The 26,337-nt window shown below is 35.2% G+C and overlaps 1 protein-coding gene across 1 annotated transcript in view; it reads right to left on the bottom strand.

Moving 5' to 3' along the window:
- Nucleotides 1–26,337, bottom strand: part of LOC109108051 (kinesin-like protein KIF26B) — a 92,205-nt gene that overhangs the window by 29,499 nt on the left and 36,369 nt on the right. Inside the window, exon 4 of the mRNA XM_042743279.1 lies at nucleotides 19,587–19,756. Coding sequence (XP_042599213.1) covers nucleotides 19,587–19,756 — 170 coding nt within the window. The remainder of the gene's footprint in view (nucleotides 1–19,586; nucleotides 19,757–26,337) is intronic.

The raw sequence follows: 26,337 nt of genomic DNA, 5'->3' as shown, positions 1-26,337 counted from the left end.
TAATAAACACCCTGGCAGATAAGAGCAGGATAAAATATAGCTGGAAGCAATAATAACACTCAGTGTTTGTGTATAAATCAGGTCTAGAGATACAGTTACCGTGCAAGCTATGAAATCATCAGACTGAACACTTTAGACGGTATGAGCAAACCTCTTCAGAAATGAGACAAATTATCACCTGGATTAATTGTCAGGGATATGAAGTCTGTGTTTGTGTGTAAAACATTTGCATAACCCCCTAAGGGTTGTGACAAAGTACATGGCTGTGCTCCAAGACAATGTGTGAAGAGCAAAGTAAGGTAATTATTGTGACACTCATTAATGTCAGGAAAGCAGTTTTCTTTCTCACACACACCGAAACCTTAATGAGCTGGCAAGGAAAGTCTTGTAAAGTTTGACGCAAACTGTTGTTTCCACCATGTGCTTCTAATTTGACCCCTCTTGTCCTACATAAAAGCGTACCATTGGTTGTTACCTGCCTGAGACAGACCTGAGGAGAATAGATGGAGATTATTCTTGTTAAAAGCCAAAACATGTCAACAGGGAAATTGTATGAAAATTAGGAGGACACTTTGCTTGAATTGACTTGAACCAAACTCAGGCGAGATGTGAATGTGTTATTTTGCAGAGGCGTTAATGAGATTTCCTTAAATAGCTTTTTAAAGGAACACTCTGATTTAGAAAACAGACATCTCTCCTTCTCATCATCATCTCCAGAAAAGTACAACTTACATAATCCTTAAGCCATCCTAACCATAAAAGCACATAATGCATTATATAAACACAAATTAAAATAATTTAGCCATTAAATTAAAGCCCCATCACAAAAAATATCAACTATAAACTGTCCATAACACACTGTTGTGATAATAGAGAGTTCTGGGTTGTTGACATGGCATCACTATAAAGTCGCTAAGGTCTTCTGTTTGTTAGCATGTTGCTTTGGAGTTTGTAGGGTGTTTGGGGTGGTTGCCAGGCTATTGCCAAAGGACTTCTGGTTGCCAGCCTGTTGCTACGGAGTTGCTACGGTGTTCTGGGCAGTTGCTAGAGAATTACCATTCAGTTGTTAAGGTCTTCTGCCTGTCACCATGTTGTTATGGAGTTGCCAGGGTGATCTGGATGGTTGCCAGGGAATTATCATACAGTTGCTAAGGTCTTGTAGATGTCAGCATGTTTTTATGGGGTTGCTAGGGTGTTCCGGCTGGTTGGCAGAGCACTGCCAAAGAACTTCTGGTTTTCAGCCTGTTGCTACGGAGTTGCTAGGGTGTTCTGGGCGGATGCTAGGCAATTACCATACAGTTGCTAAGGTCTTGTGGATGTCAGCATGTTGCTATGAAGCTGCTAGGATGTTCTGGGAGGTTGCCAGGGCGATTCCATATAGTTGCTAAGGTCATCTTGTTGTCAGCATGTTGCTATGGCATTGTTAGAATATTACAGTTGGTTACCAAGGCACTGGTATGTGGTTGTTAAGGTAAATGTGTCTGAAATAAAGGCCAGTTCACACTAGCTATATACAATAACTATGACGATAACTATTATATTAACAACATAACGTCCTGTTAGTGTATTGCTATGCAGTTGCTAGGTGGTTAGTTTTGAACTATACACTCACAGGTGAATATTTATATAAGGAGTTTTTAACATAAATCTACCACATAGACTCAACTCAGATATCTTGAGTAATGTAAATCCAACTGAAGTAAGTCCCAATAAAACTATACAACAAATGAACTCAAACAAATGTAACTATCTCAACTAAAATGTTAGAGAATTATATTCCGCCTTAGCAAACACCACCAGCAAGATATTTCAGTCCACTGAGGCTTGAGAAAAAGATTACTTGTCTCTCACCTGTCCATCATTTAGGGGGCCCGAGGAGCCCTGAGTGTCCAGTTCTGTCTTCCTGTCCGCTCTTAAACAGGTGTCCTCCAGATTGAATGTGGACTCTGACAGCTCATCAGGAATCCATTAGTTCTCCGTGTTGTGCTATTTGTGGATGGTGGATAATGTTGAGCGCCCCTCCTCTAATGTATCCACAGCAGATCGACTGAAGCGGTTCCTCGGCAATGAGCGGATAGCTTAATCCCCACACCTGAGCACTCCTGACTGCCTACGCGCCGGCTCGCCAATCTCATCTCTCCCTCTCTCTCTCTTTCATTGCTCTTCCCTTCCTCTCTCTCACACTTTGACCATATCTTTCTCAGTCTCTCTCCTCCATGTCTCTGTTTGGCTTATTCTTCTGATTACATTGTCCAGAAAAGGACGTCCAGGCTCAAAATGAAGCGAGACCGGGTGAGGACATCCAAACAGGAAGCAGGGAAGACACAGACAGGAACAACATCACATTGCCTCCTCTCAGCCGCTGTGCTCAGCTCATAATGTCTACTATTCAATCCTCGCAACAATCTCGTTCTCTCTCGCGCTCGCTCTTTCTCACTCTCTCCATCTGTAACGTACCTCACACTTCTCCAAGGATTTCTTTTCAACACCACAGGCAACAGTAAAGCTGGACCTAGAGCTCTGGCACCTCTGCACTCACTCTTTCCATACTGTTCCAGAAAATCATACAGCAGTGGCCACAAACTAAATGACACTAAAATTAATGTCCAATGTTCTGAAAGGGGACATATAATATGAAATGCAAAACCTTGATGGAAACTCTCTTCATGTTTAGGCTGCACAGATATGAGAATGAGAGCAAGAACGTATGTTAAGAAGAGACTTTTAACTACAAACTGCAATGGAAGCTGAAGATGTGCACCTCAAACAAGAAAAGTGAAAAAAAAAAAAGAATATGATTCATTTATGACTTCCCAGCTAACAGAAAACATTAACTCAACTTTCAGTAATCAGTCAGAAATAGATAAGTCAGAAATTTTATAAAAGACTGAGACGGCACAAAAGATTATGCTCAGGTCATGGCAAGCCAAGGCACTAAGTGACTAATCCACTGGGTCAGACCTACCCAGCAGGCTAATAATGTCAGTATGAACGTCAGCTCTCTGTGTAGCCAGAAACTGAGCTGAACTTCACTATTATCCTTAAAACAACCTTCATCTCCTCGAACGCAAAGGACTCAGAACATCCTTAGACATATCTGGGTGATGTCGTTTCACTCCTGCGGCGCTGGAAAGAAGGAAAGCCTGCAGCCTGATTTCCCCTGCAGTCGTGTTCTGGCGGCACTTTGTGTCAGAGGGCCTGTCGTCTAATTTCCCTGTCACTTTTCATACATTCTGCTCTAAACCACAGCTGCCGAGCCGCCGCATTGAGATTCAACCTCAAACATAGAGCATGAAAGGGGCAGGCCACAGCGTTCCCACTGCTATAGCACACACCCTAGAGCTTTAACATAACACACAACTGTTACATATCGCTTCTAATTAGTCAGCATTTTACCCATATGGTGCAGATTAAAGGGGATTCGCTTTCAAAATGAGAGTAAGCGGGGACGAGAGATAAGCAGGCAGCGGTTCAGCCACGGATATACATATCTGCTTCATATATGTCAGCTTATTTGTGCTAATGAGTCTCATTAGCGAAAACAATTAGAATGGTTCATGGTTTCAGTGGAAGAAAAATGTTACTTGATGACTTTGCATACTTGTAATATGAACTCAAGTATGTACTTTGTTAGTAATAGGAAAGTGTGTGTAGCAGGACTCTGGATGATTTAGCATACTACGCTGTTTTTGTATGACAGAAACAGAAAGTAATATGCTAGTATGCTAAACCAAATTCAACTTGTGTGGCAAAATTAGGACATTATATCATGTCATAAAATTTTATTTTTATTATAAACATCCATGTCGTGCACTGCTTTAGTTTGTGTATGTTAGCAGCTTATATTTCAAATATATAACCAGCGCAGCTTAAGGAAGTACATGAACCAAACCATCAAATGCCAAAATATATTACAAAATGTATTTCATTGGATAATATATTCATCAAATACATTAAGTAAATGCAAAATATATTTTTTCAAAATATATTTTTCACAGTATAAACATATATTAACAATATAAACATATATCAGATTTTAAAATTGTTTAAAAATGTTTTTTTTTTTTATTATTACTATTTTCAGGCATTAAACTGAATAAAAGTGACAGTAAAGACATTTATAATTTTACAAGATTTCTGTACTGGTCTTTTCAACTTTATATTCATCAAAGAATCCTGAAAATTCAGCTTTTCCATCCCAGAAATAAATTACATTTTAAAATATATAAAAATAGGAAACAGTCATTTTAATAATATTTCACAATAATACTGTTTTCCTATTTTTTTTATCAAAAATATACTTCAAAAACATGAAAACAACGCTACTGACCACAAAATTTGGGGAAATATATGTACAGTTCATATTAAATATAAATACATATGAAAAATATATTAAAGCAAATATATATAAACACATATACTGTCAATTTATTTGCCATAATCTTTGTATATTCTTAAATGTATTATGTATTTAAAAATGTATGCATGTCTGTGTCTGTGTCTGTTTGTCTGTGTGTCTGTGTCTGTGTGTCTGTGTGTGTGTGTGTGTGTGTGTGTGTGTGTGTGTGTGTGTGTGTGTGTGTGTGTGTGTGTGTGTGTGTGTGTGTGTGTGTGTGTGTATTTGGATAGGACATTTAGGACACAGAAAATGAGAATCAACACAAACTATTTGTGGGCAAAATTTGCCAGTAAAACATGCACATATGCAAGAACTCAAGAAAAGCATATAATTTGGACAACTGGTATATTTTTAGCATATAATGATTTGGGATGCTTAAATTCTTATCTTTATGGTTCAGTACAGATAGTATGTGAATTAAGACACGGCACTGTAGCAAATAGAACTTGCAGTGGTTATTCATATTTAAATGAGCAGAACTCTGTAGCCAAACTCTGGCCTCGGGATTCTAATTAAATGCCTCACTCAATTAAAAACCTGACTGACACTATCTCTCAGCCTCTTTTATATCCACACTTCTGACATGGTTTAGGTTTTGGGCCTGGTTTGAAAATTAATCACTAATTTATTAGCTTTCTGCATTAGCTTTCCCATTGCCAAGCGATGCCACAGTTCTCTGATGTCGAGAGATCTGCTACTAATGAAGCTGTTTACTTTAGTTAGTATCTGGAATACCTAATGAGCCATTATGAGTTAATTGACTGGGCTGAGAAGCATTTATTTTAGGGTCTAAAGTCAGCTCGCTCAGATTAAACCAAGGGTAAATCACAGCAATCCAATGAGAAATTACTTCTTCCAAACTTATTTTTAACTAGCAAATGATTTTTTCTTTTATCTCTCTCCTCAGTGACTTTGTTGCAGTAGTACTTTCAAAAATAACCCTGTTTTTGTCCTTAAAAACATAGTTATTTGTTTCTATTTTCTATTATTCATAATGACTCAAAGTTTATTATCAGTATGTTTTTGTGCTGTTCATTCTTGCTTGTGATTTCAGGTAGTAATTCTTTATCAGACTCATATTAAAGATTAATAATTCAAAAATTGTAAGTGCAAGAGTCTATAGATATGTGAAGGACTGTCAAAAGGATGAAGATGCTAAAATAGAGCATAACCAGAGGAGTTGGACCCATTTAAATCCTGGGGACTCTGACCTGTGGAGCTGTGTGGCTCTTGGAGGCTGTTTCTGCAGATAAGGTTCTTCCAGACAGTCAAGCTCAGAAGATGAAGCTGCTTCTTCACTGGATCATCAAACAAACCACTGAGAGGCTGAGAGTGCTTTGAATCAGAATTCTGCCTTAGTGAGTCAGCATTGGCAAAGCCATGGTTGTGAAAGGCCAAAGAAACAGCCTGGTCATATATAATGATATATACATGTATATCAATATAAAAAAATATTCAATGTAAATAATATAATTTACTTTTTTTTTTAATAGATTAAGTCATGAATTCCAGTCAGTTCTTTGTTTCATATATCCTGTTTTACTCTAAAATACGTTACATGGATGCAAAATGGGCTGCTTCTGTTGAGCTAAAAAGGTTGCTTGGGAATCCAAACGGTTTTAAGTCTACAAACAAGACATAAACGCATAGCTTAAGTGGTGCTGAGGTGAGCTGAGCCTCCTGAAGGCCAGATCCATTACTGCCGGCTCCAGACTGAGGAACACACCAGTATTGAATGTGCTGTTACTATGGTGACGCTAGTTAACAGCTGACAAAGGGACTGACTGATGGGCATATGTGACTCAGATGCTAAAGGACAAATGTAGGAATGCAACAACATGTTTCTGATAGCCAAATTAACAATGCAACGTATTGAAAAGGCTGTTTTACCAAACATAATTAGCTTAAAATTATGCTTAAATAGTCATTTGGCTATTGGTTATAATAGCTAATGGAACTACTAAGAAAAAAGTAGAATAAAAACATTTTTTTCTTTGGAATAACATGCATTGAACATCCTTGCACAATAAGACCTGAAACATGAATTTAAAGTAAATAAAGTCATTTTGGACAATTTCAATAAATATTACATTAGACAAGTTCTTTATCAGGCCACTGAATATTTGTGTTGAGAAAAATATTGTAGATCTGGAGCGCATGCAGAAGAACATCAGACTCAATTAAGACCAAAGCGGGCTGTGTATCCATTTATAGTACCAAAGATCCTCTGCTTCACAGGCTCCAGGGTGCCCTCCAAAATTAATAATGTCAGCCAAGGCAGGAAACAGGGGACCGGGAGGCAAGGGCTTGCTGTAATTGGACAACATGCAAATTCTTAATGTTCAATAATCAAAAGCTTTGTGCCAAAACCTAGTGAGCTGCCTACATAAGCAGCATTTTAAGGCATCATAGGAGACTAAGATACTTAATTTTGGCCAAATTCTTAGGGCAGCATGAAGCAAAATAGTTGTTTTAAAGGATTTATTGCAAAGTATAATGTATAATAAAATAAAAAAATACATAAATTATAATTCATAATAAATTATAATTTATTCAAAATATTATGATAGAATTTATTATAAAGTTAAATAATACAAAAGACATTAATGCATAATTTATAATTAATAAGGATTCATTGTAAAATATATATATATATATATATATATATATATATATATATATATATATAATATATCTCATATATATATTATATATCGTTTATTCAAAGTATTATAATGGGATTTCTTCTAAAATATAATAAATAATATAAAAAATACAAGTATATAAAATACATAATTTTTATAATAGTTTTATTTATTAAACTTTATTTAAAACAACACAAAAATATGATGATAAAATTATACACAATTTATAATTAAATATAAAATCTAAAAATAAAATACAGTTATTCAAAGTATTATAATATGATTTATTATAAAAGATAAAATATACAAAATATAAAATATAAATATCAAAATTATAGTACAATATACAGAATTTATCATTTAATATCAAATATTATTTATTTAAAGTATGATAGGATGTATTAAAAAACATAATATATGATAAAATACATCATTTAGAATTCTTTTTTTTTATATTATAATAGGATTGATTGTAAAGTATAGTAATATAAAATTAAAACTATTTAAAAAAAAGATGTTATACAAAATATGATAAAATAGCTGGTTCTAATGGAATATTTGTGTGAGCCTTTCCATGGAGATGAGGTGCACGGGCTTGCTGCCTATGTAGAATTTAAAATCAGCCACTTTTAAATTTACATTTCAGTTAGGATGCTTCTTAGAAGTCAGTTGTCTATCTAGAACAGCTCACTAACCTTTGGAACAAAGCCATAGAGTGTGGGTGGAGAGTTTTTGCCATGCCTCCCTCCTACAATAGCCACTGGCAGTGTAAGGGAATTATGGGAATTGTAGGCAATCTCACCCTCTATTTACATTTAATTAGATCAGTGAATGGAAAGAAGACCTGCATGCTCTTATCTTAAATCCATCCAGGCTGACCTCTAGAGGTCAATTTCATGCCTCTGAGTGATAATGCTGATGGTAATTACCATGATTATCATCAGAATTATTGCGGCTCTCATCGATGTCTGACTCCGGGGCTGTTATATTATTAACCTCTGTGCTTAAGCATGTCATTTGGCCGTAGCTTGTTAGATAGTAACTCACTGCGATCACAGGGTCTGACTCTTCTGGTGAGTCAAATTATGTCAATTCATCACGGGACTATGGTCTAATTGTCCTCTATAGCGAAATCAATGCTAATAGGAGACCAAATGTGAACACATATTCCAGTTTGGGACCAAATGTACTGTAAAAGACTGAAAATCAACCAAATAAAAACCTCCAAATGACCATTACTCTGAATATTAGGTTGGATGTCTGTGTTCAGCAATGCCTGTGGTGGTTATGGTGCAGGAAGAGCTCATAATCATCTCTGGCTCTAACCTGCATTTATAATTTATGTCAGGGTCATTACAAGGCCTGATGCCCACTTGTCAGTGCTTTGTAACGCTCTTTAAGTGATCGCTCACATCCTCTCACAGCTAAATGGATGGGATCAGGAGTTAATTGCTCTGAATTTTAAGCAGCCCCTCCTTTCTGTCAAACAATATGCATGGTAAAGTCCATCGCTTGCAGCTCAGGTTTATCATCATAATTCCAGCTTTAAACAAAATTCTTATTGTCACAAACTCTGAGTGTGTTTTTTTCATTGCCTGTAAAATTCATAATCCGCTTCATTAGAAAATGCATTACTTAAACGCACAGAAAAATTGTTTGTTCTTTGTTATTTCTTTCACAACCATGTGGGTTGTTAATGTGAGGCATTTTATGTGTTCTAACATGTTGCTATGCATGTTGGTAGGGCATTCTGGGTGATTGTCAGGGTGTTGCTATGTGGTTATAATGGTGTGTGCACACCTAAAGTGAAATCAATTATTAGCACAAGTAGATTACATACAAATCAATGCAAAAGATGCAAATAGACACAAATTCACGCCAGGCGATACAGATGGTGCGAACTGGGCAATGCGTTTGTCGCAAATGTGAAATATCTGCCTCAATCACATCTTCCACGCAAGTTGTAAAATTTCAACTCAAGAGGAAAACACCCCACAAATATTTTCAAACAATATTTTTATGTTTATATTCATGCCAGTGATGCGAAAAACAACAAAATGTTTTTTATATCCCGTGAGTAATCTAGAGCGAGTAAAGCAATGCAAATATTCGCTTCGGTTTTGGTGTGAGCACACCACAAAATGTTCTGAATGTTTTTGTAAAGAGTATAACTGTACACTCACAAGTTCTAATGGTTATAATAGAATAATTTTCTGTAGCAAGACTTTGTCAAGTAATATTTTTAATATGTTGCATTGCAGTTGCTAGGGTGTTCAGAATGGTTGCCAAGGTGTTGCTAAGATGTTCTCAGTGGTTTAGCATTTAGGGTTTATCAGGTTGCCAAGGTGTTGATATATAGTTCCTAAAGCATTCTGAGTGTTTTTCATTATGTTATTATGTGGTTGCTAAGGTGTTCTGAGTGGTTGCTAGGGTGATGCTAAGATGTATTGAGTGGCTTTAGTGTGTTGAATTCTAAGTGAGTATGTTGCTATGTGGTTAAAATGGTGTTCTGGGTGGTTTTAGCATGTTGTTATGCAGTTGCTAGGGTGTTCTGAGTGGTTGCCAGGGTGTTGCTATGTGGTTGTTAGGGTGTTCTGAGTGGTTTTTAGCATGTTGCTATGCAGTTGTTATGGTGTAACTTAGATGTTCTGAGTGGCTTTAAGATGTTGTATTCTAAATGTTTTTCAGTATGTTGCTATGTGGTTGCTAGGGTGTTCTGAGTGGTTGTCAGGGTGTTGCTATGTGGTTATCAGTGTGTTGCTATAGGATTATTAGGGTTTTCTGAGTTGCTGCCTAGGTGATTGCTAAGGTGATTTGGCCTAAATCAGAGAAAGCATTATCGTCCATAAAGCAACAGTTGCCTCCCCTCATAAAGTCACAAATAAAGGAATAAAACATATCTGAAATGCTACTCTGGGTGAAAATAACAAGAATAGGCTAATTTAGAGCAAAAGTGTTAGTGTCAAACATGAATATACATATCTATATATACACACATATGCTGTAGTGAAATGCCTTCAGAGACAGGCGTCTCCTGAGGTGAATATTTATGGAATAAATCAGGCTGGGCTCTTTAGAGGGACACTAATGAAAGCTCTCACCCGCAGCCACGGCACTTCGGCAGCTCGATCCATCATTCCAGAGTGTGGGCAGAGAGACGACTGCAGAGGAGGGGTCACTGCTCATGTGAGGGCTTTCTGAGGCGACTCTGCTTGTTTTAAGGGCCACGGTGAAGTAAAATGGTAAGGAGGTGGAGCACTGCGAGGTCCAGGTCGAGGGGGGTGGCACTTTAGCTCCGCGGAGATGGAAGCACAGGAGAGTTAATGAACGAATCGACACGCGCTGCACATAGTGACAGTGGCAGCGGTTCCACATGGCTGCTCGCATTATATCATCTCAGGGGTACGTTCCCCGCACCCCACCTTCATTTGTTCACACACAAACCATCTGTAGCACAGTGAAAGGATCAGAATACAGGTCATGAAATCTGTTTCTGATTAAAGCTTCTTCTTCAGGGGGAACACGAGAATGCCAGTATTAGAAATGAACAGTAACAAAAAGGTTCTGTTTTCTAGAAAAATGTAAATCGGCTGTTCCGAAGGGAAATTTAAGCAGCCATTTTATGCAGGCAGGCAAATGTAATAATTTATTTAGGAAATAAATAATGTAATTTTTTTCATCATAATTTCAATACAATTAAATGATAAAAATACAATTGTTTGTATGTGAGTATATAATGTGATATATATATATATATATATAATATATATATATATATATAGATATATATATATATATATATATATATATATATATATATAGACAGACAGACAGACAGAATTCATTTATTTATTTGTATATGCAAATATTGAGTATCATATGTTAAAATATGATAAATATTCAAAATATGCCATTTTAGGCAGGCAAGGAAATCTAGTCATTTATTTTATTTAGGCAATAAATAAATAAATGTTTATATTTTCAATCAATTTCAAAAATATAAAAAATAAACATAAATACAACAGCAATCGCATAAGTACATACATAAGAAAATAAATATATGTCTATTTCAGAAAAAAATAATAAATATAATAAAATAAATTATTATAAAAATAAATGTGTGTGTTTATTTATATGGAAATACTGGACTTTTAGGAAATAAATAAATAAATTAAGTAAGAGTAAGAGTAAGAGTAAAAGTAAGAGTAATTAAGTAAATAAATACATAAATAAACATAATACACCACAAACCACAAAAAACATTAATCTTCCCTCAACACTCAAAAACCAAAAAACAACCAAACAAACAACAAAAAACCATAAAGAAACAACAAAACAGCAGCAGTGGGCTCTGGGGAGGGTGTTTAGATGGGGGTACAGCAGGGCTGTGAGGGTGGAGGAGAAGCAGATGGATTGAGAAAGAGGAGGAGAACGACCTGTACTGGAATTGAGCCATTGCTGAGATGTCAATTTACCTTCTGCACGAGAGAAACCCATTCCTGTGCCAACCATCCTGGGACGGCACACCTGAGTGGTCCAGGGCAGATCTAGAAATAGATCTAACTGATACGGCTTCTGAATGCTGTCAAGATCACCTTACGGCACAAGAACATTCTTAAGGAGTGTAAAAAAATGGAATACCACAAGCAAATCTAGGAATATAGTGTTCACATCCTTGCATAACCCCACTTTAAACAACGGGATGAAAGATTACTAATACAGTGATAAAGATCCATATAGGAAAGCATGGAAACTATGATATAGAACAGACGCAGCCTGAGCTCCAGATAAGAAACCACAACACTGAAAGGCTTTTTCCTCTACAAAAACATTAAAAGAACACATCCATATGGGCTGCCTGCTGTACCATTTTAGGTCAGTGTGTCCTTACTTAAAGTGCAGCGGCTAAGACCAGGGATCAGGGGTACCGCAGGAACAAACGAGAGCCACAGGAACGTGACATGGCTGAGTGAAGCCGAGGAAAGCAGAGGAGGGGCTGTTGAAAAGTCAGGCATGGTTGCGGAGGGGTGACAGTTGGCCCCTGACTCCAGCGAGCAGGGTTGATGATAGAGTCTCTCACGCAGGCAGATAGCAGCAGCAGTAAGATCAGCTATTCATCGTGTGCCAACAGCAGACAGCAACTCACAGACAGGAGCTGATGGAGCCAACACAGGGTTAGAAAATCCACTTATGAAAAATGTCCTCATATCGATATTCCTGTTCAGGCCCAGAAAATTAAATTAAATTAAATTAAATTAAAGTTATTATTTAAATTATAATAAATAATAATAATAATTAATTATTAAAGTTTCTTTATTTTAAGATGATAAAAATATTATTAATTGTTTTATTAGTAGTTTTACAGTTGCTTAAAACTAACTAAAACTAAATTTTTACATAAAATAAATCCACATTTGAAAAAAATGTCCAAAACACCTTTTGTTACATAAAAATAAATGAAATAAAAATAAAATAAAATAAAGATTCTTTACTGTTAAAAGGATTTTAACTAGATTGTTCATTGAAGTGACTGTCTTCATGAGTCACTGAATCATTTCCTCAACCAATTCATTCCAAATACTGTTCATTCAAGAGATCTTCTTCATTAATGAGTCAATTAATCATTCATTCAAAGATTTGCTCAAAAATAGATTCATTTAGGTGCAAAACCAATAGTCACTTGAAAACATGCAACAGTTCTTGTTGTGACTTTGTTTGGAATAATTTTTGGTAAATGTAAATTATAAATGTTTTTATAATAAACAACTGCAATATATAATATACAATGATATACTATGAAATTCAAAGAGAGAGAGATCAAGAGAGTGAGAGATAGAGAGAGAGAGAGAGAGAGAGAGAGAGAGAGAGAGAGAGAGAGAATCACATATCAAAAAAAAGAACAGAGTGTGTTTCTTGGTTTCTGGAAAGAAAGCGTGTAAATTACAGATGCACAGTTGAAATTGACAGCCCTGCCACATCTTTAACTGAACACATCCGGATGGTCAGGTCATGACACCTGTCCCATAAAGCACAGCACTCTCTCAAGAAGGCATGTTACGACGTCTGTAAATTTTACAGAGCAAAGACAGAGGAAAAAGGAAAAGCGCAAGGGGTGTGACACGGTCCTGCTACAAAAAAAGAGAAAAATGTGTGCCAGGTGTACACATACACACACACTTTGGCAGGATCATCTTTACCTGTCAAACAACAGGCCGAGACACATATATACACAAAAGAGGGCTGTCCTTCATGTAAACCCGCACCTTCAGCTGAAATTTACAACCTTCTTTTTTTTACTGCCGAAGGATGGCTGACATTGTCTGCTACATGAGGGCACAGCGGTTATTAATCACGCAGAACACTCTCTCCTGCTCCTTTCCTTCTTTCACTGCTATGAAAGAAGAGATGAGCAGCAGACACATGTGGAAAAATGCAGAATCAATAGCAACACAAGAAGCGTGGGAGGACCTTTTATATATAAAAAATTATATAGTCTGTGGTTTTTAACTGGTTTTACTTGAGGATTTTACTCTGGAAATGAAGGCCGAACCAAGACATTATCAAACAGCTTGTCATAAACAGAAATATCCCTAAAATCATTATACATAATACATTTATGATACATAATATATATATATATATATATATATATATATACACACACACACACACACATAACTATATTACTTATTATAAATGGTACATTATATTCTTATTATAATATTTAATGAATTAAACAAAATCAGACAATAATTCACTGCACCAAAAAAAAAAAACATTCATTCATTCATTCGCCTTTGTTTTATATTGTTTTATATACCTGTTTATATTGAAGATGATTTTTTGCCATTTTTTGGCAAAATGGCAAATATTTTCTCTCTCTCTCTCTCTCTCTGTTTTTTGTTTTACTGGACACACATGTTTTGATGATTAACAACAGATGCTATGAGAGATGTTTTTTCCTTGTAATAGTGTTATTTTAGTATCATTGGGATACAAATTTTTATTAATATTTTTCTGTTTTTTATTTTAATTTTAGTTAATGTTTTAGTAATTTTATTTGTGTTTTTGTTTTTCATTTTAGTAGTTTTTGTTTTTTATACTTGGCTATTTTTATTTTTTATTCATTTTCACCAGTTTTAGTAGTCATTTTCAGTAGTTTTCGTTTAATGTATGGCTGTTCTATAATTAATTTTTTCACTTTATGAATTTCTATATCAGTTTTAGTTTTGGTCATTTTATCAACTTACTAAATTAAACTAAATTGAAATTAGGAATGTTGCTTTGGTAATTAGCTGAGATAAGAAAAGTTTTTTATATTTTATTTCAGTTAACATTTTATTTTAGTTAGTTTATTTATTTTTAGTTTCAGCTTTAGTTACCTACAATATCCCTGGCTCATAAGCCTATGTTTTTTTCATTTTCCTATTTATGCATTATTAAAACTATAGCTGTAGTTATTTGCATCTGCTGTCTGTGGCACACCAGTTGAGAAGCACAGATCTAGTACATTCACTCGGTCTGGTTTCTGCCAGCATAGTTGATATGAGGCCAGTAAATCTCACTGGACGCCTCTTAACCTCTCTGTGATCTGAGCATTAAAGAAATATTTACAGTGTTTGAGCAATACATCTACAGTAAGATCCCTCTCAGGGATTAAGAGCGCACAAGCAGTGTAACAATTCATTCTACAGATGAGGTTAAATGTCATCAGTCATATTTGTTTATCCCTCATCTAAAACCATACTACATCTCAGAAACAAATCATCTTCCCAGGCACCTTTCAGTGAGCTAATTGGATAAAACAAAAACACAATAACAAGAAACCATATAATCATGTTCCCAGGCACCTTTCAGTGAGCTAATTGGATAAAACAACCAGCCAATCAGCAGCCACCATCTTCAACAGACAACTAAAGTGATTTAAACAGCCTATCAGGAAGCTGGAGGGATTCTATCACAGACCTGACACTTGCTCTTGATCTACAAATATAATCTAAATGTCAAAAAATGTACTTCCATTTACTTCTATAATCCATAAAGATGTGTGTATTAGCAGGCATTTCATATGTAGAGCAAGTGAATGCATTTTAATTGAAGATTACAAAGTCTTTCTTTGGAATAACATGCACCAATAAATCATATTTTAAGAAAGTAAACACATTACTTTGTTTTTACTGTACACACACACACACCTTCTAGCTCTCTAGCTCACTTTTCTCTCTAACATATCAATTAGTCTGATGTCTGAATTTTAGAGTGAGCTAGATTAGTATCTAATATCATCCAAATGTCATATCAAAGGGAAACGTCTTTCCTACTAAAGTTGAAGCTGAGGTTAGCACTACTGTCACATATCTTCACTTCCAAAAGGGCTTTACTTCCTCTCACCTGAGGACAACGAATCAAACCACAGAGGTTTGAGATTGTGACAGGAAGATTAGTGATACCTCAAAGCCATGTTAAAGTCTCCGTTTAGAAACACGCTGAGGGTATGTTCACTGACAAAGCGTGTAAAAGGATTTTGGATGGGTATTTCTTCAGAGTTGCATCACAGTGCTTCACTTGGTGTCCAACTGGTAAAGTCCTGCTTTTCCTGTACAACTATGTGACTAACTGCTTACCCACCATAGTATGAGGCATTGTTGGAGAAATTAAGTTACACAACTTAAAATCAGAATTTGCTTTTGGGAAACACACCCTTGGACAGCTATTTATTTATTCATAAAAGCAGACCTTCTCAAATGACAGTTCACCAACTAGATGAGTAAAGTTTGTGAACAAACTTTGAAGTTGGCTTGATAAAGCCTAGCCTGAAAGTTTGAAGCAGTTGAAAAAAAATGAAATTTGAAAATTTAGATGGACAGATTAGACAGTTGATAGAACATTGCAGCATGATAAGCATGTTGCTAGCATGTCGTTAGCATGATTAGCATGTTGTTAGCATGTCTTTAGCATGATTAGCATGTTGATAGCCTGTTTTTGGCATGATTAGCATATTGTTAACATGTTTTAGTATGTTGCTAGTATGATGTAGCATGTTATCCAAGATAGTCCTTAAGCTTTGCTAGTGATAGACAGCTTCGACACTCTATAAGTCACATTGTACAAAAGTTTTGACCCCCTCAACATAAGTCTATGGGTCTTTTCAAAGTTGTGATCATTCTGTTTAATGAAAATCATAAGTCGGGTCAGTTAGAAAAGACATAGCAGCCTAAAGGGTCTGACCAAATGGTGGTTCTAGCATGAAAACTCTAGGAAAAGATACAGTCCAAAATTTGTCTCAGAAGAAGAAGACGAAGAAGCTTAAATAGCATTTAATAAAATCTAACTTACTATGACAATTCTAAGGCTCAGATATTTTTCAAAGTAGTCCATAAAGACAAGGCTATGTTTTTGCTGGCAAGGCACATTATGTTTGTCTTGTTTTTTTAATATAAATATCTGAACAGCCTTAAATCAAGATACATGTATTATACATGTATAATATAGATACATGTATGGTATACAAAGATAGTTGAAGTCTTGTTTTCTGAGAAATTAAGCAAAATTAAGTGAGTTTATATTTAAAAGAACAAATATCTCCCAATGAGGTATGAAAACGTTTTCCATTGAATTTTTATTATTTTTTAAATCTGTTGGCAAATATTTGTTCTTGTTCTTTAATCAAAAAACAGTTTCTGAGAAAACAAAACTGATTTATTTTTTTATAGTGTGATCAGAAAGTACAGTAATCATTCCTTCCATAATCTAGTTAAGCTTGTTTTTTTTTTGTTTTTTTTTGTCAAATGAATTAAAAAGTAATGGAGACCTGTTGGAACTCATTTTCTGCTCCTTACATTTAAAAAATATGCTGACATATTATGTTGTGCTCCGTTCAATTTGGACTTAAAATTTTCTTTACTTGTTCTTTAAAATGTCTTCAGATGACCTTCATAAAACCTGCACAATCCCTGAAAAGCTTTAATTGAAAGGTGAGATTTCTTCCTTTCATTTTTGGCCTGTCGTTTGGCATAGTGGGCACAAATAATAAGATGGAGGAGAGGAAGATAAAATCACAGTGCCACCACAGCTGTAGCCCTCTGATACAAATAAATTCATAAAATCCAGCTGCTGTAGTAGGACTGATTTATTAGAGGCTCTCACGAAAACGAAAGGTTTTGAGGTTTCACATGAGCCATTCGTCTCCTGCTATCTTCCAGCACTCTCCTCCTCGACTCCAGCTCTGATAAAAGCCCATGATCTATGTCCGCTCCCCCTCCCACGGCCCCACTGGGCGACACAGACCAGAGCACGAATCACTTGACAGAGGAGAGGATGTCTTTCCCATAGTACAGAATGACATAATGCCTGTTTCAAAAGACAATACACACAATCATAGCAGCAAATGATTCACACTACATCGGATGATTCTTTATAGAAAGACAGCTATGGGAAAAAGTCACCCAGTGATCAGAGCGTCTCATATGACACCATTAACATGACAACACCTGCCAGTGCCTGTGCATTAGTACAAGTATGTTTGCATGTGTGAGAATTGTCCTGTTGACAACTGACAGCTGTGACGATGAGTTTGAGTGAAGGATCGAACTCGAGAGGACATGCAGACACTCTCAGTGTTTGACCCCAAATCCCTCTACACCCCCTGTATGACTGTGAAGTGACAAGAGTTTTTATGCTGGCTGCAGATGCGCGTCAAGCTCATCAGATATTCAGACCATGGTCCAAAATGCTGAAGAAGAGCAGCTTGTTGAAGGGACGCTGTCATTTCTTAACACTGCACTCTCTTATAGTAGGAAGGACTCATTAAAGTAGATAAAATTCAATAAATCTATTTCTTGTCTACTTGAATCATGTGTTTTTAAATTATATTCAGTGACTCCTGTTAGAAAACTAGCATGCTAACAGAATAAATCTCACTGGTGATCAGATTGTTTGGTTGGATATGGTGACTAAAAATCATTGGCTGCTTGTGTGAGATTGGTATTGTGCTTTTTCTTTGGACAACATTATATGACCAAGTGTCACAGAAAGCTGTCATACTTTGTAGCTGAGCAAATTAATTTTCATGCTACGATGGATTATTTTCATTTAAACTAATTCAACTCATATGTGTCCAATCCTACAGTACTACACTGTGTGTACATCCTTATTATGTCAAAGACTATGCATTGGATGAGTAGTGTTCAAATACCAGGTTCATTGAAAAAAGAACCTGTAGCAACATTTCTACAAAATGGTGTTGCATTTCTTTCAATATAATTTCAATGTATTTCAATATATTAATGTATATATATCAGTTTTACTGAAAACAGATGAATCTGGCAAAATTGTATTATAAAATGTGTAAATGTCTAGTAATTGGCATTCAAATTTTAATACTGTTTTGAGTTTGAAAATAACTTACCACCTAAATTAAACTCTACCCTAACCCTATCAGATAGTGTTACCAACAGCAAATATAACTTAAACTGCATTTGCTGAAGAAACCATGCCATTTTAGCTTCAACAAATCTTTGAATTCTCTTATCGTGACTCATGATTTATAGGATTCATACCTGAGTGCTACACATCGTAAGTGCAATGCTGTACCAGGTGAGCTATCAAGCAAGTTTACTATGTCAAAAAAACCACACATATGGAGCTGCTTATGTGAGGCACATGCGAAAATCTATTAGTTTACAAATCATACACTATGCTTAAAGCATTTTGAGGTCATAATACAGTATTGTGCAAAAAATGCACAAAAGTAAGTCTTTATTATTGAAAATTAAATTAAATTTATGCATTTGGCAGACGCTTTTATCCAAAGCGACTTACAGTGCATTCAGACTATCAATTTTTACCTATCATGTGTTCCCGGGGATCAATCCCCCTACCTTGCGCTTGGTAACACAATGCTCTACCACTTGAGCTACACTCTGCCCCATTCTCAGAATTTATGTGACAAGGAATAAAAAATATATATATATAAAAAAAAATATATATATATATATATATACTTTTTTTTTTTTTTTTTTTACTGCCACTAGTGTGAATTGTATTTATATGTATATTTTTTGTAGTTTTGCAAAAAATGTAGGTAGAGGCACATTTTTTTATTGATTTTATGTTGCCAAATATGTAGTATCCATAAAACAGTATACCAAAAATAACCATATGATGTACTACTTCAGCTAAGATTCTCAAGTATGCATCCAATGGGCACATTAGTATCCGATGAAGCCATATAAGCAACATAGCACTTTAGGTCACATGACAGTGCTAATGTCCAGTCGAAGAATCATTTTTGGTTCCCTAAAGAACCTTTCTGTGAAACATTCTTAAAAGAACCATTTTTTCTTAGTGTGAAGAACATTTTAAAAACGTTTTTCCACTATAAAGAACCTTTTGTGACATGGAAATGTTCTATGGATGTGAAAAGTAGGTTACTTATAGAATCTTAGGTGCCAAAAAAGAACCTTTGTTTTTAAAAGTATAGCACAGAATTGTAACAAACCGCAGTCTGCTGAGGTCATGTGACATCAAACCCAGATTCTTACCTGGCAAAGAAGGATGCAGCAGCGGAGGTGCCACTGGACGGTGCTGTGGTGACCGGGGCAGAAGGTGGAGCAGCAGGGCTGCTGTATGCACTGGGCCGGTCGGCGTTGTAGCGGTTGAGCGCGGCTTCATTTAGACCCTCTCGGTTGCCTTCTGACACCATCTGAGAAATCTGTATGCAAGTAAACATGGGTATTAAAAACAAAAAATCTGCAAAACGGCCAACTAAATGAGAGCAAATGGCTCTATTTACAGATAAACAAATGCAATATAGCTCAGGTATTGTTCTCAGTATTTTATGTCCCCCATGGCTCTTATTTCTCAGATATGCATGGGAAAAGGGGTGAAAATGCATTCTATTTGTGTCTGAACTACAGCAGCGTCTCTGGACAGTGTCTTGGGTCAAGCAGTGGCGGTGAATAAGTTTAGCACAGAATCTACAGATAAACAACTCAGCTTAGACGTGAGTCATGAGAAACAGTCCTGATAATTGCGCTGTGAAGGGCCCACGGAACGGCTGGCTTTCTTAAACAAGCATTCAGCCAGACCCACTCAGGGAGATTTGGAAATAATCCGGACACCCTCCCCTGCCCCAGCTGTAAATAGATGGTGAGGGCACTGCTGTTGCTGTGGGCCAGGGTCTGTCGTTTCACCCCAAATAAGGACACACAAGTCCCTGAGGAGGATGAGCACTGCTGTACAGTGAACCAGCAGCCCTCTGTGCGTTTACCCAGAATGCTTCACAAATGTAGGAAAGTCTCACTCAGATAAGCTTGGATGGACAGTGAGAGAATCCAGATCTGTGCATTTGTCAATAAATTGTCCAGCATTGGACATGCATACATCACAAGATAATTTTTATGTATTTTACATAATTTTAACGCATTTCCACAAAAGCGTCATTTCCACCAAATATATTGTTTGATGACATTGCGTGATGGAAATGACATTTTTAGCATTATTAATCATTTTTCTAAGGCTAATTTCATTGCCAAATGCATAAATACATAAAATGACATCATATTTTCACAATTAATACCTTGATTTTTCTTCACAAGGCCATGCTCTTCAAGACACTATTGTAGTTAAAAATACTATTATACACATACTAGAGCTATATTTATTTTAAATTACATTATTATTATTGGATTGTATGCATAATAATAATAATAATAATAATAATTATTATTATTATTATTATTATTATTATTATTATTATTATCACTTTTAATTTAATGATGAATGTAAAAAAAATCAAGAATTAATGTGATCTTTATAAAAATTATAAATATAAATTATATATAAAAAAGTGTTAAAACTGTAAGAAAAATTAATCCCTGGGGAAAGTGGCAGAAGTTAAAGAAACACCCAATTATTATTTCTGTTATAATCTGCTTTATATGAAAAATAATAAAATAAAATAAAGTAAAATTTAATAAAATAAAATAATAAATACAAATAAATTAATAAAATAAAATTAAATTAAATTAAATTAAATTAAATTAAATTAATTTAAATTAATAATTTAATTTAATTTAATTTGGAGATTAATTTAATTTAAATTTTAAATTAAATTAAATAATTAAATAATTAAATTAAATTAAATTAAATTAAAAATTAAATTAAATTAAATTAAATTAAATTAAATTAAATTAAATTAAAGACACTTTATGCAAACAGGCCAACCAGTTCCAACAGTGACTTTCACACTTCAGAGAATGAGAGTCTAAACTGAGCTGTTCACAGCCAAAGGCTCATGGTGTCTTCACAGCCTCGCAAGTGTTATTTCAGTCTGGCTACAGGTATGGTGGCAAAACGCACAGCCGTCTTAAAATACTCCATGATAGCACATGACTGACAGGTATATTTAGCAGTGTCTGCACTCGTTACAGTTCCTTAACACTGCATTGGTCTGGGCAGACATCCATGTGACCGAGCACTGGATTTACAGTAGGTGTGTTTGCATTTGACAACTGCAGTAGCTGTTGCAGTAAAATGTATGGAATGAAATGTCACGGGAATAACCAAAAACCATTAATAAACCTGATAATGTGCAGCTAATAATGAACACAATATTGATCCTTTGCCAACAAAAAATCAGTAATACAGATTTATATAATAGTGGTCATCATAAACAGTATTATCCTACGACATACTGAAGAACTTACAGGCTTACAGAGGGCAGTATGAGAAATATTAAAAAGCTTTTATCCCTTATTAATAAATGGATTAAGCTTGTACACAAAGCTAAATCTTGCTCATTCGGTACACACTTGTCAAACGATGATCATATGACATAAAAGTCATTATCTAATTCTGATCATGCAAATCTTCCTCCCTAAGCCAAGCCAGAACAATTATGGAAACTAAGCTGCAAAAATGGGTGTTTTTGAAGCCAGAAATATAAGCAAATTAACATATAAATGCCTATTAAGTATTCAGAAACAGTTAATCATGACACAAGTCTTAAAGAAACAGTTCACCCAATAATGAAAATGTATTCACCCTGAAGCAATCCAAGTAGGTGAGTTTGTTTCTTCACCAGAACAGATTTGGAATAATTTTGCATTACATCACTTGCTCACCAATGGATCCCCTGCAGTGAATGGGTGCCATCAGAATGAGAGTGCAAAGGTAGCCGGAAGCAAAGGTTAGTAAAAAAAAAAAAAAAAATGGATTTGTTTTTTACAAACACACAGCTTTTCACTTCACGTGACGTTATTTGATGGACTGGAGTCATGTGGATTACTGGTGGATTATTGTGATTTTTTTATCAGCTGTTTGGACTCTCATTCTGACGGCACCCTTTCACTGCAGAGGATACATTAGTAAGCAAGTGATGGAATGCTACATTTCTCCAAATCGAAAATTTCAGCAACTTTTCATTTTTGGGTGAACTATTCCTTTAAAGGTACAGTGGCAAAAAAGTCTGTTTAATTCTCAAAATATTCTCCATAAAACTAAAGAATGCAATAAAAGTGTACAATATGGACTTTATAAAAATACTTCTGAATCTTCAATGAATGTTTGTTTTCCATTAGGCAATTCTATCCTCATGGCGGCATTGAAACGACTCAGCCCTGCTCACAGCCAGTCAGATCATCTGGGAACCGACGGCTGATTTGCCATCTGTTGTGCAGGAATGAGAAGAAGGAGCATTAAATACCAGCAGTGCCAACAGCACAGATTGCACCTCTCTGCCCATCCTCCCATCATCTCTCCATCCATTCTCCTCCCTCATTTACTTCTCCTCTCTCTCCTCTGTCTGATAGTAGCCCTTTGTTTGCCCAAATGTAATACGCCCATCCATCTATCCATCCACGTTCTACTGTATGACATTGACTTTGACCTTTATACTGCTTTGCTGGTCCATATGGCTTTGTAAAGCTAAATTAAAAATCATAGCATTTCTGATATCAGTCAGATAAAGGTTATTCAAAGATCGACAGATAGCCGGCTACATGGTAAGTCTTCTGTCCAAGTTCTCCAGTTACAAATAATGCACTGTAAGACAGTTTTCTTACAGTACTTTTATATGAACAAAAGGTATATGTTTAGGCTATCCCACATTTTTAAAAATAAAATAAAATAAAATAAAATAAAATAAAATAAAATTAAATTAAATTAAAAATTAAATTAAATTAAATTAAATTAAATTAAATTAAATTAAATTAAATTAAAATTAAATTAAATAAAATAAAATAATAAATAAATAAATAAAAAGTAAATAAATAAAATGAAATAAATGGGTCAGTTTAAAAACCTTGCCTAATAAATGTTATACAAAAAAAAACAAAAAAAAAATAAAATAAAATAAAATAAAAATAAATGGAACAATGCATGTTAAAAAATTGTTATTAAATTATAAAATAAAATAAAACAGTTAAAGAACCATGCCTAATAAGAGTGTTATAAAAATAAAATAAAATAAAATAAAATAAAATAAAATAAAATAAAATAAAATAAAATAAAATAAAGTAAAGTAAAGTAAAGTAAAATAAAAGGATTAGTTTAGGAATAATTTTTTTTAACTGTTATTTAATTATAAAAATATTAAAATTAAATTAAAAAATAATATTGTACATAATATCCATGCAAAGAAATGTCAAGTCTTATTTAAGTCTAAAAAAATGTGGAAAAAAAAATAGAATACCAAAATTAACCAACATTACATCAACATAAGATAAACATAATATAAAATTTATTTGTATTTTCTATAAATGCAAAAAAAAATACAAATAAAAAAGAGAGGAACCTCAATATTGCAGAAAATATCACTCTAGTGATTTATTCAAGCATATTAGAATGCCCTGAGCCCAATGATAGCAACTTCACTACAGATGACGAATTGCCAAGTACATCCCTGTGTGTGTGTGAAATCAATATCCAGCGCTTGTAATTTTATGGATGTCTTATTTCATGTGTTTCAACAGCAGGCTGCCCATTGTGACTGCACCAGCTCCAGGTTTACATGAGACTGGTGCCAAGTGCAGTTGTGATGGATGAGAAAGCTAGAGAACATTTCTGAGAACGGACATTTCCTGATGCAGCAGAAATACCCAAGAGAGGAACGGAAAGATCTAAAAGAAGCCCTTGAGTGGAGGTTTCCTTCCACCCCGTTCCCCAGCGGCCCCCTTCACACCCACACACCCACACCCTCATTCATCATAATTAAAGCCGGAACACACTGCACTGCCTGGATACTCCTCTCCTGGATATGTTAACTATTCTTCACCATCCCCTGAGCGCTTTCTATATCTCTGTGTTGGATGGAAGGAATGGGATGGAAAACTGGACTTACAGTCCTGGATAGGAATAGCACACTAGAGATGGGCTACAGAAAGACATAAAACCATGGGATATGCTTAAGGGGATGAAATATTTTTCACTGAGGTACAGTATAAAAAAGGACAGTAGAGTACAGTAGTTAGTGTGAAAATGAAAAATTGAATTTTGAATGGCCACATTCCACAGGAAGCTAAATTGGAGCTTGAATGAAGCAAGAGAAATTTACTGAATTGCAACCATCTGTTCACCTGTCCATTTATCTATCTCTCCAGCTATCTATCTGCCCATTCGTCCAATAATCCATCTTTCTGTTTGTCCATCCATCATCCATCTTTCCAACATTCAATCTATTTGCCATCCATCCATCTTTTTATTCATCTATCCATCCATCCACCATCTTCCTACTCGTCCATCCATCCATCCATCCACTGACCTTATTTACTGTATGTCTATTCATTTGTCTATCCATCACTCAGTTTATCTGTCTATATGTCTATCCATCCATCCAACCATATGCCAATCCATTCATCTATCCTTCATCCTTCCATCTATTTGCATTCATCCATCCATCTTTCTGTATTTACCATCCATCCATCTTTCTATTCATCTATCCATCCAATTTTCTGTTTGTCCATCCATCCATCCATCCATCCATCCATCCATCTACCATCTATCTTTGTATCTGTTATTCATCCATCTCTTTCTGTTCATCTATCCATCCATCCAACATCTTACTATTCGTCCATCCATTCATCCATCCATTCACCTTTATATTCATCTATTCTTCAGTCTATCCATCAGTCTATCTCTCTATTTGTCCATCCATCCTTCCATCCATCTATTCATCCATCTATCCATCAATCAATCTATCTGCCCATCTGTCCATTAATCCATCTTTCTATTTGTCCATCCATCCATCCAACAATTAATCTGTCTATCTGCCATTCATCCATCTCTTTCTGTTTATCTAGCCATCCGTCCACCACCTTTCTATTTGTCCATCCATCCATTCATCCATTCATAAATCAATCCATCCATCCACCTTTATATTCATCTGTCTATCCATCAGTCTATCTCTCTATTTGTCCATCAATCCATCCATCCATCCATCTTTCTATTTGTCTATTCATCTGTCGAACCATCAATCATTCTATCACTTTTTTTATTTTTCAAACAAAATTTTGTCAAGTCAACATTTACATTTTTCTAGTAAAAAAAATAGTCATATGAATTTCTTTGACAATTTCTTTGAAATTCTACATTTTAATTCATTTTCATTTTACATTCTGATAGAAATTAAAATTGTAATTCTGCATCATATTTGCTACCTCAATTTAAATCAAATTCAAATTTGGGAATATAATTGCCATTTAATAGACATTCTCAATCCAATTCCGAATGGCTGTTGCAAACACACGGCAACCATTAAGGCAAGACACATATGTTGTCAGTGGTGACTCATGCAATTCTCCTGTTCTTATTTTGGCAAGATTTACATTGATTGTGACATGAAGGAGTAGGAGTAGCGAGTAGCCAGCTAGCTTGACCTGATGAATGTAAAATAGGGAATATTTGTATTCAGTTTGTGTATAATCTATGAAGTAGAGAGACTCTTTGAATGAATCAATTTAATAGCTCTTGACAGAGCAAAGTAGACCCCCTACGCCTTACAGATGTTCTCTGCCCAGAGCATAAACTCCAGCCAAAGAACCAGTTTAACAAGGGACTTTTTCTCAAAATAATAAACATAGATTCAACAGTTTATATAAAAACATATTCAAGACTGCAGTTGCCTCGTCATGCCTTTAAATGGGCCTGTGATGTAGACATGGACACAAGCTGGAAGTGTCCTTGGGTGGGAGCCACATTCCTCCTCCATAGAAAGGGATGCAGGTTTTAGAAAAGAGCCCTCCTTGAGGGGATTTTATAAGGGATAAGACAAAGTCCACTTGGAATGTCAGAGCT

Source organism: Cyprinus carpio, chromosome B17 (assembly GCF_018340385.1).
Source record: "Cyprinus carpio isolate SPL01 chromosome B17, ASM1834038v1, whole genome shotgun sequence".
Classification (NCBI taxonomy): Eukaryota; Metazoa; Chordata; class Actinopteri; order Cypriniformes; family Cyprinidae; genus Cyprinus; species Cyprinus carpio.
The sequence above is the reverse complement of the archived record's forward strand: the minus strand, read 5'-3'. Positions and strand labels throughout refer to the sequence as shown.